We start from the raw sequence: 12,083 nt of genomic DNA, 5'->3' as shown, positions 1-12,083 counted from the left end.
CACTTTTTGTCCCTTTTTGAATGGGAGTTTTTGCTATTTTTGCTCATTTTGAGTGCATTATGTGAGTGTTTGTCTCTGTCTCTATGTGTTCTAACCATTCGATAGTTAAAGATCCCTCATAGATCCTCTTAACTTGACCCACAGACTAGGCTGAATTGGAAACCATTAAAAAAACACAATAAATAAATAAAAACACATAATAAAAGTGCTCCCCTGCTACTGTAATCTGTCACAAAGACAGGACACGTGGCCGGAGAGTTGGCAGTCATGTAGAGAATGTATGGAGTTAAACCCTTCTCTATTTTAGAAGACCTTCGTATGCATTAGGTTTGACTTAAATGACAGCTTATAACGGCATGTACTCACATTCAGCTGCACACACGGAGTTATGGGGACATCAGAAGGCTGACAAATGACGTTCAACGGAGTTTATTCTCACAATGTGATAAGATCCAGCTCGGAAAAAAAACATCATCACCATATATCACTATATCACCATCGCTACGTCGTCAATAAATATCTCTAAATGTCTCTCCAAGTAGAGAGTTGTTCTCTAAAAGTGACTTTTTTTATTGTTTTGGTTAGAAAGTAATATATGGTTAAGATGAGGTAAATTATATATATTGTTTTTAACACTAAAAGTAAGAGTCAGTGTACAATAGAGCTGCAACGAATAGTCAATGAATTAACCAGTCCATTGACAGAAAATTAATTTGCTAACTGAATAATCATTTCAGTCATTTTCTAAGCAAAAATTACGTCGTTCTCTGTTTTAAATCATTTAAAAGTGAAAAGCTTTGGGTTATAGACTAAACAGTCCATCGATTAATCGAGAACATAATCAGCAGATTAACTGATAATGAAAACACTTGTTAGTTGCAGCCCGGTTGAAAAATATAGTGGATTACAGAGTTTTTTATAAAGTGTTATTCCTCTCCTCAAGGCTATTGACAGGAAATAATGTGATAATATATGATAATGTATTAGATGGACAACAAAAATCATCTCAGTAAATGTGTTTGGTATGTATAGCAGGTAATAAATGGTCAGGAAACACAGTAAAAAGTGTTAGGTGTGTAAAAACACTGTGTAATTATCAGAGGTTAGAGTTATCAAAGGGCAGAGCAGGTTTTTATTTAAAACAGAACAGAAGGCTGGGTCGTTTACGCTTAATAATGTCTCCAAAAAATGTAACAGCATACCGTTTATTAATTTAACACTGATCGTTATTTTCAGTATGTTAATGACTGTCAGTTCTTCATGGTCCAAACAGCCTTGACCTTCACCATGACAGCTACTGTTACCACAGTTTGAAGATTCATTCCACCTCTCATTATACGTATGCAGATAGTCTGTTACTGCCTGTATCTGTGTGTGTTGTGTTTATGTGTGTGTGTGTTTTTTATCTTTGGGTGATCTGAGTTTTACATCTTGACAATGAGGCTGTTTTTTGGCTCCATGAAAGGCCTGTTTTAAGTCCAAGACAGTTGTTTGCATACTGTTTCTCTTTACACATGTTTTATCAGAGGATTTTATCAATGAGTCAGTCATCAGTACATTTACTACTACTCACATACATTTCTATGGCTGCCAAAGTAGTTGTTAGAAAAAAGAGCAGGTTCAAACAGACTTTTGTATCATTCTATAAAGGTTAGTACAGGGCTCCTGTTTCAGACCAGTCAGCTGGAAACTTTATGCTTTTTGTATTTTAATGGTTTGGGTGTCTCGGGGGTCTCCAGAGGGGGATTTGGGTTTTAGGGCGGATCTTGAGTAGATATGAAAAATTCCCCCACTCCCTATGATACGTGCCAACAGATATGTTATATGATATATGTGTGATTATATACAGTATGTATTTACTAATGTGGGTGTGTGACAGGTGTTTATGGTTTTGTCTGTGTTTTGTTTGTCTTTAGAAAGTGATTCTTTAGGAAACATACCTAATATGTTTTTATATTCTTACTTTTAGATACTTTGACAATGACTTTTCCCAAATTTAGTATATAGATAAATAGAGTATTTCTGCTACATGATTTTGAACTGATGACACATAAGAAGTATCAGAAGTCTGATACAGAAAATGACATGTAGTGTTTGTTTAGGGCCCCAGCTGTAAAACATGGTTGAATATAATGAATTCTCATAATCTAAATCTGTGATTGGTGTTGACTAGGGCTGCAACTAACTATTATTTTCATTATCAGTTAAACTGCTGATTATTTTTTCAATTAATCAATCAGTCGTTCTGTCCATAAAATGTCAGAAAATAGTGAAAAATGTTATATGACAAATACAAGCATTAAATCTTCACATTTGAGACACTGATTACAACAAATATTTGACATTTTTGCTTAAAAAATGACTAAAATGGTTGGCGATTAATTTTCTGTCGATCGACTAATTGATTAATCGCCTAATCATCACAGCTCTTGTGTTGACAGTACTTCTCATACAGCACTAATGAAGTCTATTTAGATTTCTCTTATTAAAGTCGTACAACAGCTTGTTTAGAAGAGGCCTCACATGGAGTTAGATCTCTACATAAGTAACATCACTGTGTAGGATGTGAACGACCTTTTGGCAGAAAAAATAATCTATATTTTTTCATGAATATAAGATTAGTTGGTCTAATAATATATTTCCTCATTTTTGTAGCAGAGGAAAGATTTACCACTTCAGCACTTTTCTACATATTGAGTTTTAGGTCAGTAGAAAATGAAAAAATATTTAAAGGAAAATATTGAGTGATTTTTGGCAGTGGAGTCCAAAAAAATGACAAAGTAAAGGCAGTATCATCACAACACAAGGGTTAAAAAACATATTTTCTCACTTGATCACCTTCCTGTAACGGAGAGGAAACCTTTTTTAGTTCCTCTAGCAGGAAGAGCAGAATAACCTTTTTGTATGGAAATAAATTCTTAGCATAATTAAATCAGCAGACATTTGTGAGTTCATCATCTATGTTTTTTACTACTATGACCCACCGGCTCTGGTCCCAGCTTGGACAGTCCCAGTTGAGTTGCTCTTGACCTCAAGATACGCAGAAGTGACTGTGAGGAAGGAACTCAGTAACTGATCCTCCGTTCAGTATAACGTATGTCCACGCTGCGTGTTACGTAACTCAGCGTATGTTGGCACATTGTCTAAGAAAGAATTTTGTGAATCTGTTCTGGGCGGTTTATCTTTCCTGTTCACAAGTCCATGATGGGACCAGAAGACAGCTGGAAGGACACAGAGAGAAAGAGAGATGGGGGGAAAAAAAGAGGGAATATGATGAGGCTTTGAAAGGTACACTAATGGTGAGAGAGAGGGGAAAGAGGTGTGGGGAAGTGTAATGAGGAATATTGGATCACACCACTACTAAATTTAGCCTAGAGTAGAGTTTCACCAGCAAAGACACAGAGAGAGAGAGAGAGAGGGAAAGATAAAAAGGGGGAAAGGGGGTAACGAAGGAAGGAGGTAGAGGAGTACGAGTGATTAGTAGCAGAGTAGAATTACACTGGTGAAGAGGGAAAACAGGAAGGAGAGGTGGAAGGAGGTAAAGGAGGGAATGCGTGGTTAGAGATAGATATCAGACAACATGATATACACTGTGGTGGCCATATTGGAGGTCCCCCTGTCCTGAGCCGCATAGTAGAGAACAGCTGGTTGCTTTTCCAAATATATGACTCGGACGTCTCAATCAAATCCAGTAGAGAAGGTTCATTTATGTAGTTTATTATAGTAGATATGATCAAGTCACTGCTGTAGTCAGATTGACAATAATATCTGGTCTGTGGATGACCATCACTTTGTTGTCATCGTAACTTATTATGTAAAGATCATATTTGTGTTCGTCACAGATGCAGGTTTTATATGATTAATGTTAATTAAACAACAAACAAATAATTTTGATTGTCCTCAAAGTTAATGAGGAACATCTATCAGGCATCCCTAGTGCTCACTGTGTTCACAGCTGCATTATAATTAGTCACTTTTCCAGTTTTGTCCGTCATATAGATCAGTAGCTAATTCATGAATTGATTAATTTACTGTCGTCCCAATTAAACGTACATTTATGCAAGGTGAGAGTATATATTTATTCTGACAATAGACCTGATAGGGACAAGAGTTCTGTTAAGATCTGTCAGATCTGTAAATATGAAAACAAATCTCTCTCATTAAACAATCAACTTAAAATTATAACAATGCTAAATTAGCCTACCCCGAAGCTGCAGCATTTTGATCCTAGTTGTGACATTTAGACTTATTTAGAAATAAGTTGTGCACAGTTCTCCACCAGACTGCTGTAACGTTTGAAAAAAATCCAGTATGAACAAATGAAAACTAACATGTAAATCATTCTAAGTAATTAGAAAACAACCCAAGTAGCCTAAACTATGTTTGACGCCCCCTGCTGGAGGACAAGACTCCACCTGTTGTACTTAAACACTCTAGACCATGAGATGAGGTAATGCTTTGGAAAACTAGTGAGTGGACCTTTAAGATGAGATGTTTTTACTGTACATATTATACAGATTGTAATGTCCTGATTTGGAAGAAAAAATGAAAGCCCTTAAAGCATCTATAAATAAATTGGAGAGGAAGAATTTATTTAAATCCCCAGCCTGTCTGTTTGCATTAGTAAGAGGAGCCTATATACAGTTTTTGTCTTTATGTTGAATATACAGGGGCTGCCGAGGTGTTTTTATATGAATGAAACTGTCTTGAGTCTTAAGAGGAATCAGTTTCGTGTGGTTACTTTAGGGTGTGATGTTGACAGTGTGTCATGAATCTGTGTTATGGTAAGGTGATAGTTGTCCCCTTTCCAGTGTATTTGTGTGTAATGCCCTTGCGGTCATGAGTGTACAGGACATGTCAGGAACAATTTGTAATGAGAGAATCCGCACTGAGCATCTTTTGGAAATGTTGGTTTTGAACCACGTTGTGCACTCATAAAAAAACACATGTCCAAGTCTTGTGTATCAGCAGGACAACAGTGTGTGTTATAACATTAAACAGTACTGCCTACCAGGTCAAGTCATTACTGGCCTCTATTATTTGAGTCTGTGTCGGCATCCCGTTACAGCACATTGTGTCTTAATGCTTCTCGAGTTTCACTGTGCATTTACCGTCATCTCTGCTCACACAGCATCCCCAGAACTATATGTACGTGTGTGTGTGTGTGTGTGTGTGTGTGTGTGTGTGTGTGTGTGTGTGTGTGTGTGTGTGTGTGTGTGTGTGTGTGTGTGTGTGTGTGTGTGTCTAAATCCATCCATCCATCAATCTGTCCGTCCATGAACCTGCTAAATTAGAAGCTGTTGAAAGGTTACTGCCCGAACATCCAAAGTGTCAGCACCAGACACAACTTACCAGCTTGTCACTTGTATTCCTGGAGTGCTATTGTCTGCTGTTGATGTACTAAGAATATATATCAGCGCTGGTGGAATATTTGTAGCGCAGTGTTGGAATATCAGGCAATGCTTCAGTCATGTGGATCGATGGATAGTTTCTGATTAACTGTGATAGTTAGTGATGGGAAAATGACTTGATGTCCTGTTGCATATTAAACTCCCAGTACTCAGTATTATAGTCAGTGCTGCACAGTGGAAAGTAATGTATTGTATATATTTCTGGGCTTCATTGTGTCTTTTCTCACATTGAATCTTTGTACATCATGAGCAGGACAGTGCTGTATAGTAGTTTTGTGTATTTTATAAAGGATGTTTGTCATGATTAGACTGTCTTGGGTTGCTACTGATTGCTTGTCTCTCCTTCTTACAGAGTATGTTTTTTTTGTTTTATTTGTTTTGTTTTATATCTTCATGTGTATGTTTTTGTTTTAATTTCTTAGTGTGTATGTTTGTGTATATTAAGTATTGTGCACATATGTCAAACCACTTTCCCTCTGGGGTAATAATAAGTTAATAATAAGTGCAGCTTGCACATAACTAGAATCCATATGTGTCATTGGCATTTATGTGTACAGACTGAATCAAAATGACATGAAAGCCTTTTACTTTCACATTTGAACCTTTATAACTTTGCTGACCTCTGGTGTCCCCATGTAGTATTGTTTCATGTTTACACTTAAACATTTCATTATAAAACAATTGCGCCACTTTTCACAGTAAAAACTTTAAAACAAATACATTGCACTATTTTATTGATCAGAAAGAGCAGGAAATTTACTAATATTCTACACTTTCTTCAGTATAGATTTTTTTGGTCTTTCTGTAACTACATTACTGGTAATAATGCAGAACATATACAGAACCTTTCCTCCACTTATCTACCTAAACACTAAGGAAGTGCTACTACAAGTTTGTTTGGAAGAGATAGAAGTTTATGACTGTGGATAGTAAGTTAAAGCAAACTATACAGAGATGTTATTGTAATGTGCGATAATTAGTCAATTAATCGATTAGTTGATCAAGAGAAAGTTAATCTGCCAATATTTTAATAATCAGAATTATTTCAGTTATTTTTCAAGCAAAAATGTCAAAGGTTTGATGGTTGAAGATTCTCAAATGTGATGATTAGCTGATTTTCTTGGTCTCACATTATGGTAAACAAAATCATTTGGGGTTTTATAATCTTGGACAAAACAAGACATTGGAGTCAACTGATATTGATATTTTTCACAGTTTTCTGATTCTTTTTATAGACCAAACAATTAATCAATTAATTGAGAAAATAGCTGTCAGAAGAATCTATTATGAAAAAAACTGTTAGTTGCAGCCCTAGTCTCTTTAAACTGTTGAGGAGAAAAGAAAGAATATATGTTATATAGTTGAGAGAGAGAGAAGAATGTAATGTATGTCCTATAATGTCTTGGATATAGACATTATGGGACATAATGTCTACATCCATAATGTCTATGGATGAAGAGAAGGACAAAACAAATGAAAGAGGGCATCTCCTACTGAAGAGGTTGAGATATCTTTGCAAGGGAGAGAGAGAGAGAGAGAGATGAGAATTAAACTCTTCCCCAGATGTCCCGGCCAATTTTCATGGAGTGTGTCCAGAGGTGATAAATCTCGAGGCAGAGCCCATGTTTCCGCTTCCATTAGAGCTGTTTGGGTCGACACGTGGTCCCGTCTATTTTTAAATTCAGCCTCTCTCTGCCAGGGTGCCAACAGGAGAGTACTATAACACTCCACATTCTCAATTGCTCTGGAACAGCTTGTGCATGTTTACGTCTAATGAATGACTGCTGCATCTTTTAGTATTTCCTCTCTTCTGTACTAATTGATTGAACGGATCGCTTTACCGATTGATCGATAGCTCTATGGAGAGTACCAAGAACACCACGGAGGCTCCCGCAGACGGGAGGCCACACGCCTACTGACCGAGAGACAGATCAAGAAACATGGCCATCCCCACGGCCATGGGAGGACTCGCCACGGACACGGCCGCCGTGGTCACGGCCAGAACGGATACCACGGTCGCCACGGACACCAGCATGGCTATCACGGCAGGCACAGAAACAGGCGCCAGTCCAACATGGAGGGGGATGCTTCTGGAGAGCAAACAGCTGAACCCGACTTTACATCTTCACTAAAGAACAAACGCTCGTACTCCAAGTGTAGAGGTGAGCAGTCCAGAGGAGAGATGTAAAAACCAGTAAAAATAAGATGCTTTTTGTAAGCTTTTGTGCCATTTGCTTTCGTCAGACTGCATAGCATGGGTGCAGCGGTTCCTCGTGACCAGGTTAGGAGAAGATTGGATCTTCCTTGTTATGCTGGGCATCACAATGGCACTGGTCAGCTGGACGATGGACTACGCTAGCGCAAAGAGCCTGCAAGGTAGGACCGCAGAGGCCGAACATAAAGGAAAAGCAGGTGCAAAATAGGTCAGATGTTCTTTCTCTTAGTCTCTGAATATTCTTATGTTTTTTATGCCTGTCTCATTCCTTTACCTTCCATCTCCTTCCACTATCCTCTGTTCTCTTTCGTAGGGCTGCCCCCGAAAAGTCGCCGAGTCGATGCATCGGCCGATAAATCCCTGAGTCGACCTGCATTTTTTCAGTCGAATCGCTCCCTTTTTTTTGCTGACTTAAATACATAACTGTGATGAAAACAGAGTGAATGTGTTTCCTGCTGCTAGCTCTGGCGTTAATTACAGCGAAGTCGGCTAACCACCTGTTTAAACAAACACTGAACACTTTTTATTTCTCTGGCTGTGGAAATCGAGCGTTTTCACATCACAAATAATGAATAACAGCATTAAAGTATGAGCCACCCCCCCTCTCTCTACCGAGTCATGTATCGGTCTGAAGTGCTGAGTCGGGGACAGCCCTACTCTTTTGCTTCACCCTTTACCTTCTCCCACTCTCCTGCCATTCATCCATCCCCATTTCTCTTCTTTCCAATCAATCTAAATCTTTCTTCCACTTCTCCTTTCCCCCCCTCCCCCCTCTTCCTCTCTCAGCTTATAAATGGATTCACGGGGAGCTGAGGGGGAACATCCCCCTGCAGTATCTGGCCTGGGTTTCTTATCCCCTGCTGTTCATCCTGTTCTCCTCCTTCTTCTGTCACCTGGTTGCTCCTCAAGCTATCGGTCTGTACCTCTTTTCTCTCTTTTTCCTGCTCCTGCTCATCTGCCTTTAGTCTTTTGTATGCAGAATGGTTACTTTAAAAGATTCAAGGTTATGGAAGTGCTTTGAATCAGATCAGTTTCCAGCTTTTCACATGGCTTTCCACTGCACAGTTGCTCCAGCATTAACAGGACCTCTCATCTTCGTCGTCCTGTCTCCCCTCTGAACAATCTCTGTCTCGCCTTCTGTCTCAGGTTCTGGTATCCCAGAGTTGAAGACCATCCTGAGAGGCGTAGTGCTAAAGGAATATTTGACCATCAAGGCCTTTATTGCTAAAGTCATCGGTCTGACTGCTGCTCTGGGCAGCGGCATGCCTGTAGGCAAAGAGGTGGGTGAACTTAGATAGAGCTGGACCATCCAATCTCTCCCTATAGCTTTTTTCACTCTGTCTGAGCATTGAAACAGCAGATGTGGTTTTCTGTGGTCTTGTACTGTCTGTACTTCTTTATAACATAATTTAACTTGATTGTCTTGTGCCCTCCTCCCGCACACAGGGTCCGTTTGTGCACATTGCCAGTATCTGTGCGGCCGTTCTCAGCAGGTGCATGTCTATCTTTTCAGGAGCTTATCAGGTAAGCTGATGTCAGGAAAGGTTTCCATCTACATTCAACTATGAGTGGAATTATGAAAGAATGTATAAGATATTCCTTCATCTTTATGTTTTGTTTTTTTTTCTCCCTCCTCCTCCTCTCTGGATCAGTAGAATCCATACTGTTATACAGACATCCTGACAGTGGGCTGTGCTGTGGGAGTGGGCTGCTGCTTTGGTACTCCACTTGGAGGTACACAACCTTTTGCCTTTTTCTTATCCATCTGTTGTTGTTGTTGACTCTTCTCTTCCTGAATGTATATATGATAGCCATCTCTGCACTAGGTTTTTTAAAATTTCCTCAGCCCATATTGTACACTCTGACACTCAGGAAAATGTGATGGTAATGGTTCTTGGTTTTATGTGCTGATACAAGTTGAAGGAACCACTAAAATGTGCCATTTTACAGGAAATACAAGGACGGAGGTCATATTAGAATTTTAGAATATCACCTTGTTTGCAAATATTTCTCTGTTGCTATGAATCAGTGCCTTGTTTAAGTTCCTACCTGTTAAATTAATGTTTCTTTTTCCCTTTTTTCTTTGTTAATCAGGTGTGCTCTTCAGTATAGAGGTGACATCCACATACTTTGCTGTGAGAAACTACTGGAGAGGATACTTTGCTGCTACATTTAGTGCCTTCATATTTCGAGTATTATCTGTATTTAACAAAGATGCAGGTATGGATGGGAGAGAAAGATATCATATATGTATAAACACTATTTATATAGCATATTTTCTGTTTTATTAATCGTAGTATCATCACAAGCACTATTATGTCTATAACTTGACAGTCATTGTATTTGTGTGTACGTGAGCTAGAGGGCGCCCTTACTTTAAGCAAACTGTTGTATCTGTTCAGTGACACTGACATAATGAAAGTACTGTAGGCACATTGTGTATTTTCCACTAGATGGTGTTGTCCTCTACCACATGTAGCAGCTGGGTGTTTAATGCATGACTCAGGTCACCCGAGTGTCTCTCGCAAGAATATTGAAATGAGTCTTTGACAAACCAAGAAATATATTTGCTCATCTCACTGTGCCAACACTCTCCCGTCTCATTTAGTTACTAGTAGTTTGAACAATACTGCAAATCATACCGCCCAGTTCTGTATGCAAACAGATGCTGAAATGCTGAGAAGAGCACCAGTACCCATGCTGTCTTTTTAGTCCTCTGGAATGAAATACTGATGGTACAAATGTCACCTTCTCATCTTCATTTTGCAGTTACCATCACCGCTCTGTTCAGGACAAATTTCCGTATGGATTTCCCCTTTGATCTGCAGGAGCTACCTGCTTTTGCCATCATTGGGTGAGTGACTGGAAAACTGGAAATCCTTACATTTTGGTGTGTGTGTGTGCGTGTGTGTTTGTGTAGACTTCCTCATGGAGATGATAAATGCAGCAGTTAATAAGTCAAACTTTATGCAAATGTAGCATTTGAGAGACGACGAGAGAATCCAATTTACTAGTTCACCGTTTACCTCGAGGAAGGAAGGAGAAGCTCAAAGAATGAAGATGAACACCTTCATGTGATGATGCTCTGGACTCATGTACTGTATGTCATAATGTGAAGAGTTTATTGCCAAAAATAAATAGCCACTATGTTGTTATATGTATGTATTGTATTTTAACGAAGTAATTAGAGCATTTACTAAAACTAATTAATAAATTACCTATTTTGTTACCTTAGATTGAGTCCTTTATATCTACACAGGGAGCAGGTACTCTTCCACAGAGCCCACCATGTTGCACCTGCATGTTTCTACAGTAGCCCAGAACAGACAAACCAAACATTAGCTCTAGAAAGGACCTTTCATGCCACCTTAGGTCCTATACAGGCTTGAAATGAAGTGGTATTCAGTTGGTTACAATCTGCAACCTAAGTGCTAGATGCCACTAAATCCTACACACTGGTCCTTTAGAGGGTGTTGCAAATGAACAGCTGACTTAATTTGGCTAATGTGATGTTTATTTGTTTGTGCAGGATCTCCTGCGGTTTCCTGGGGGCATTCTTCGTCTATCTCAACAGACGGGTGGTGTTGTTTATGAGACGACACAACGCCATGACCCGCTTCCTGACCAAACAGTGAGTTTCTGTGTATCAGAAGGGCCAATATTTTAAATATTTGCTTTAATATCTAAAGGTTTGGGACGGTATGTAGTGGAACTTCATATTTGAGAGCTTGAAATCATCCAATCATTCCTTGAATACAGTTTTTGCTTTAAGGTTTATTGCTGTATTATGTCTGTGTTCAGTGAAATTTGAAGTATTGTGAGGCTAATAAGTGCTAGTAGACATATTTACTGTATTAACAACATGTAGGGCTATCTACCTCTGTTCATGACACTTTTCCATGTTCCTTAGACGTCTTATTTAGTACTCTGGGTTTAATTTAACCTGATGCACCAGATGGTTTGTTAGACAGACCCATCTGAGAAGTTGTACATGGAAAATGTACAACTTCAATGTACAACCACTGGTTCCTGAGCCAAGAAGCCAAAGCGACCTCTTAAGCAAAAGGCAAAGGGGACGTCACACCTTGCAAGGCAGCTGGATTCGCGATGCTGATTGGTAGTGCAGACACATACCTGACAAGATGGATTATCGCGTGATGTCTTGATCTCATGAATCCAGCTGCCTCACAAGGTTTCCAGGTTTAATTGGGATTTTGAAAGTCGAGGATTATTATTAAAGTCTGTTTAATAACCAAGTTTGTCTCCCATCGCAGCCGACTGATCTTTCCTGCGATGGTAACTCTGGTCATCGCCACCTTGACCTTCCCACCCGGGTTCGGACAGTTCATGGCAGGAGAGGTCAGCGTTCATATCTATTCATATCTTGTCCTCTTCTACTGCCTGTTATGTCATGTAAACAAAGAATACAGGGCATGTGAATCTGTTTGTACCTGCAT

At 39.1% G+C, this 12,083-nt stretch overlaps 1 protein-coding gene across 2 annotated transcripts in view; it reads left to right on the top strand.

The window, feature by feature from the left end:
* LOC122969908 (chloride channel protein 1-like) overlaps positions 1-12,083 on the top strand; it is a 43,981-nt gene that overhangs the window by 2,369 nt on the left and 29,529 nt on the right. Inside the window, exons 2-11 of one of the 2 annotated variants that reach the window (XM_044335941.1) lie at positions 7,267-7,573; positions 7,656-7,787; positions 8,413-8,541; positions 8,773-8,906; positions 9,073-9,150; positions 9,282-9,360; positions 9,721-9,846; positions 10,396-10,480; positions 11,156-11,257; positions 11,901-11,985. In XM_044335941.1, coding sequence (XP_044191876.1) covers positions 7,267-7,573; positions 7,656-7,787; positions 8,413-8,541; positions 8,773-8,906; positions 9,073-9,150; positions 9,282-9,360; positions 9,721-9,846; positions 10,396-10,480; positions 11,156-11,257; positions 11,901-11,985 — 1,257 coding nt within the window. The remainder of the gene's footprint in view (positions 1-7,266; positions 7,574-7,655; positions 7,788-8,412; positions 8,542-8,772; positions 8,907-9,072; positions 9,151-9,281; positions 9,361-9,720; positions 9,847-10,395; positions 10,481-11,155; positions 11,258-11,900; positions 11,986-12,083) is intronic. The other variant, XM_044335942.1, reaches the window with a different exon arrangement.

This window comes from Thunnus albacares, chromosome 19, assembly GCF_914725855.1.
Source record: "Thunnus albacares chromosome 19, fThuAlb1.1, whole genome shotgun sequence".
Lineage (NCBI taxonomy): Eukaryota > Metazoa > Chordata > Actinopteri > Scombriformes > Scombridae > Thunnus > Thunnus albacares.
The sequence above is the reverse complement of the archived record's forward strand: the minus strand, read 5'-3'. Positions and strand labels throughout refer to the sequence as shown.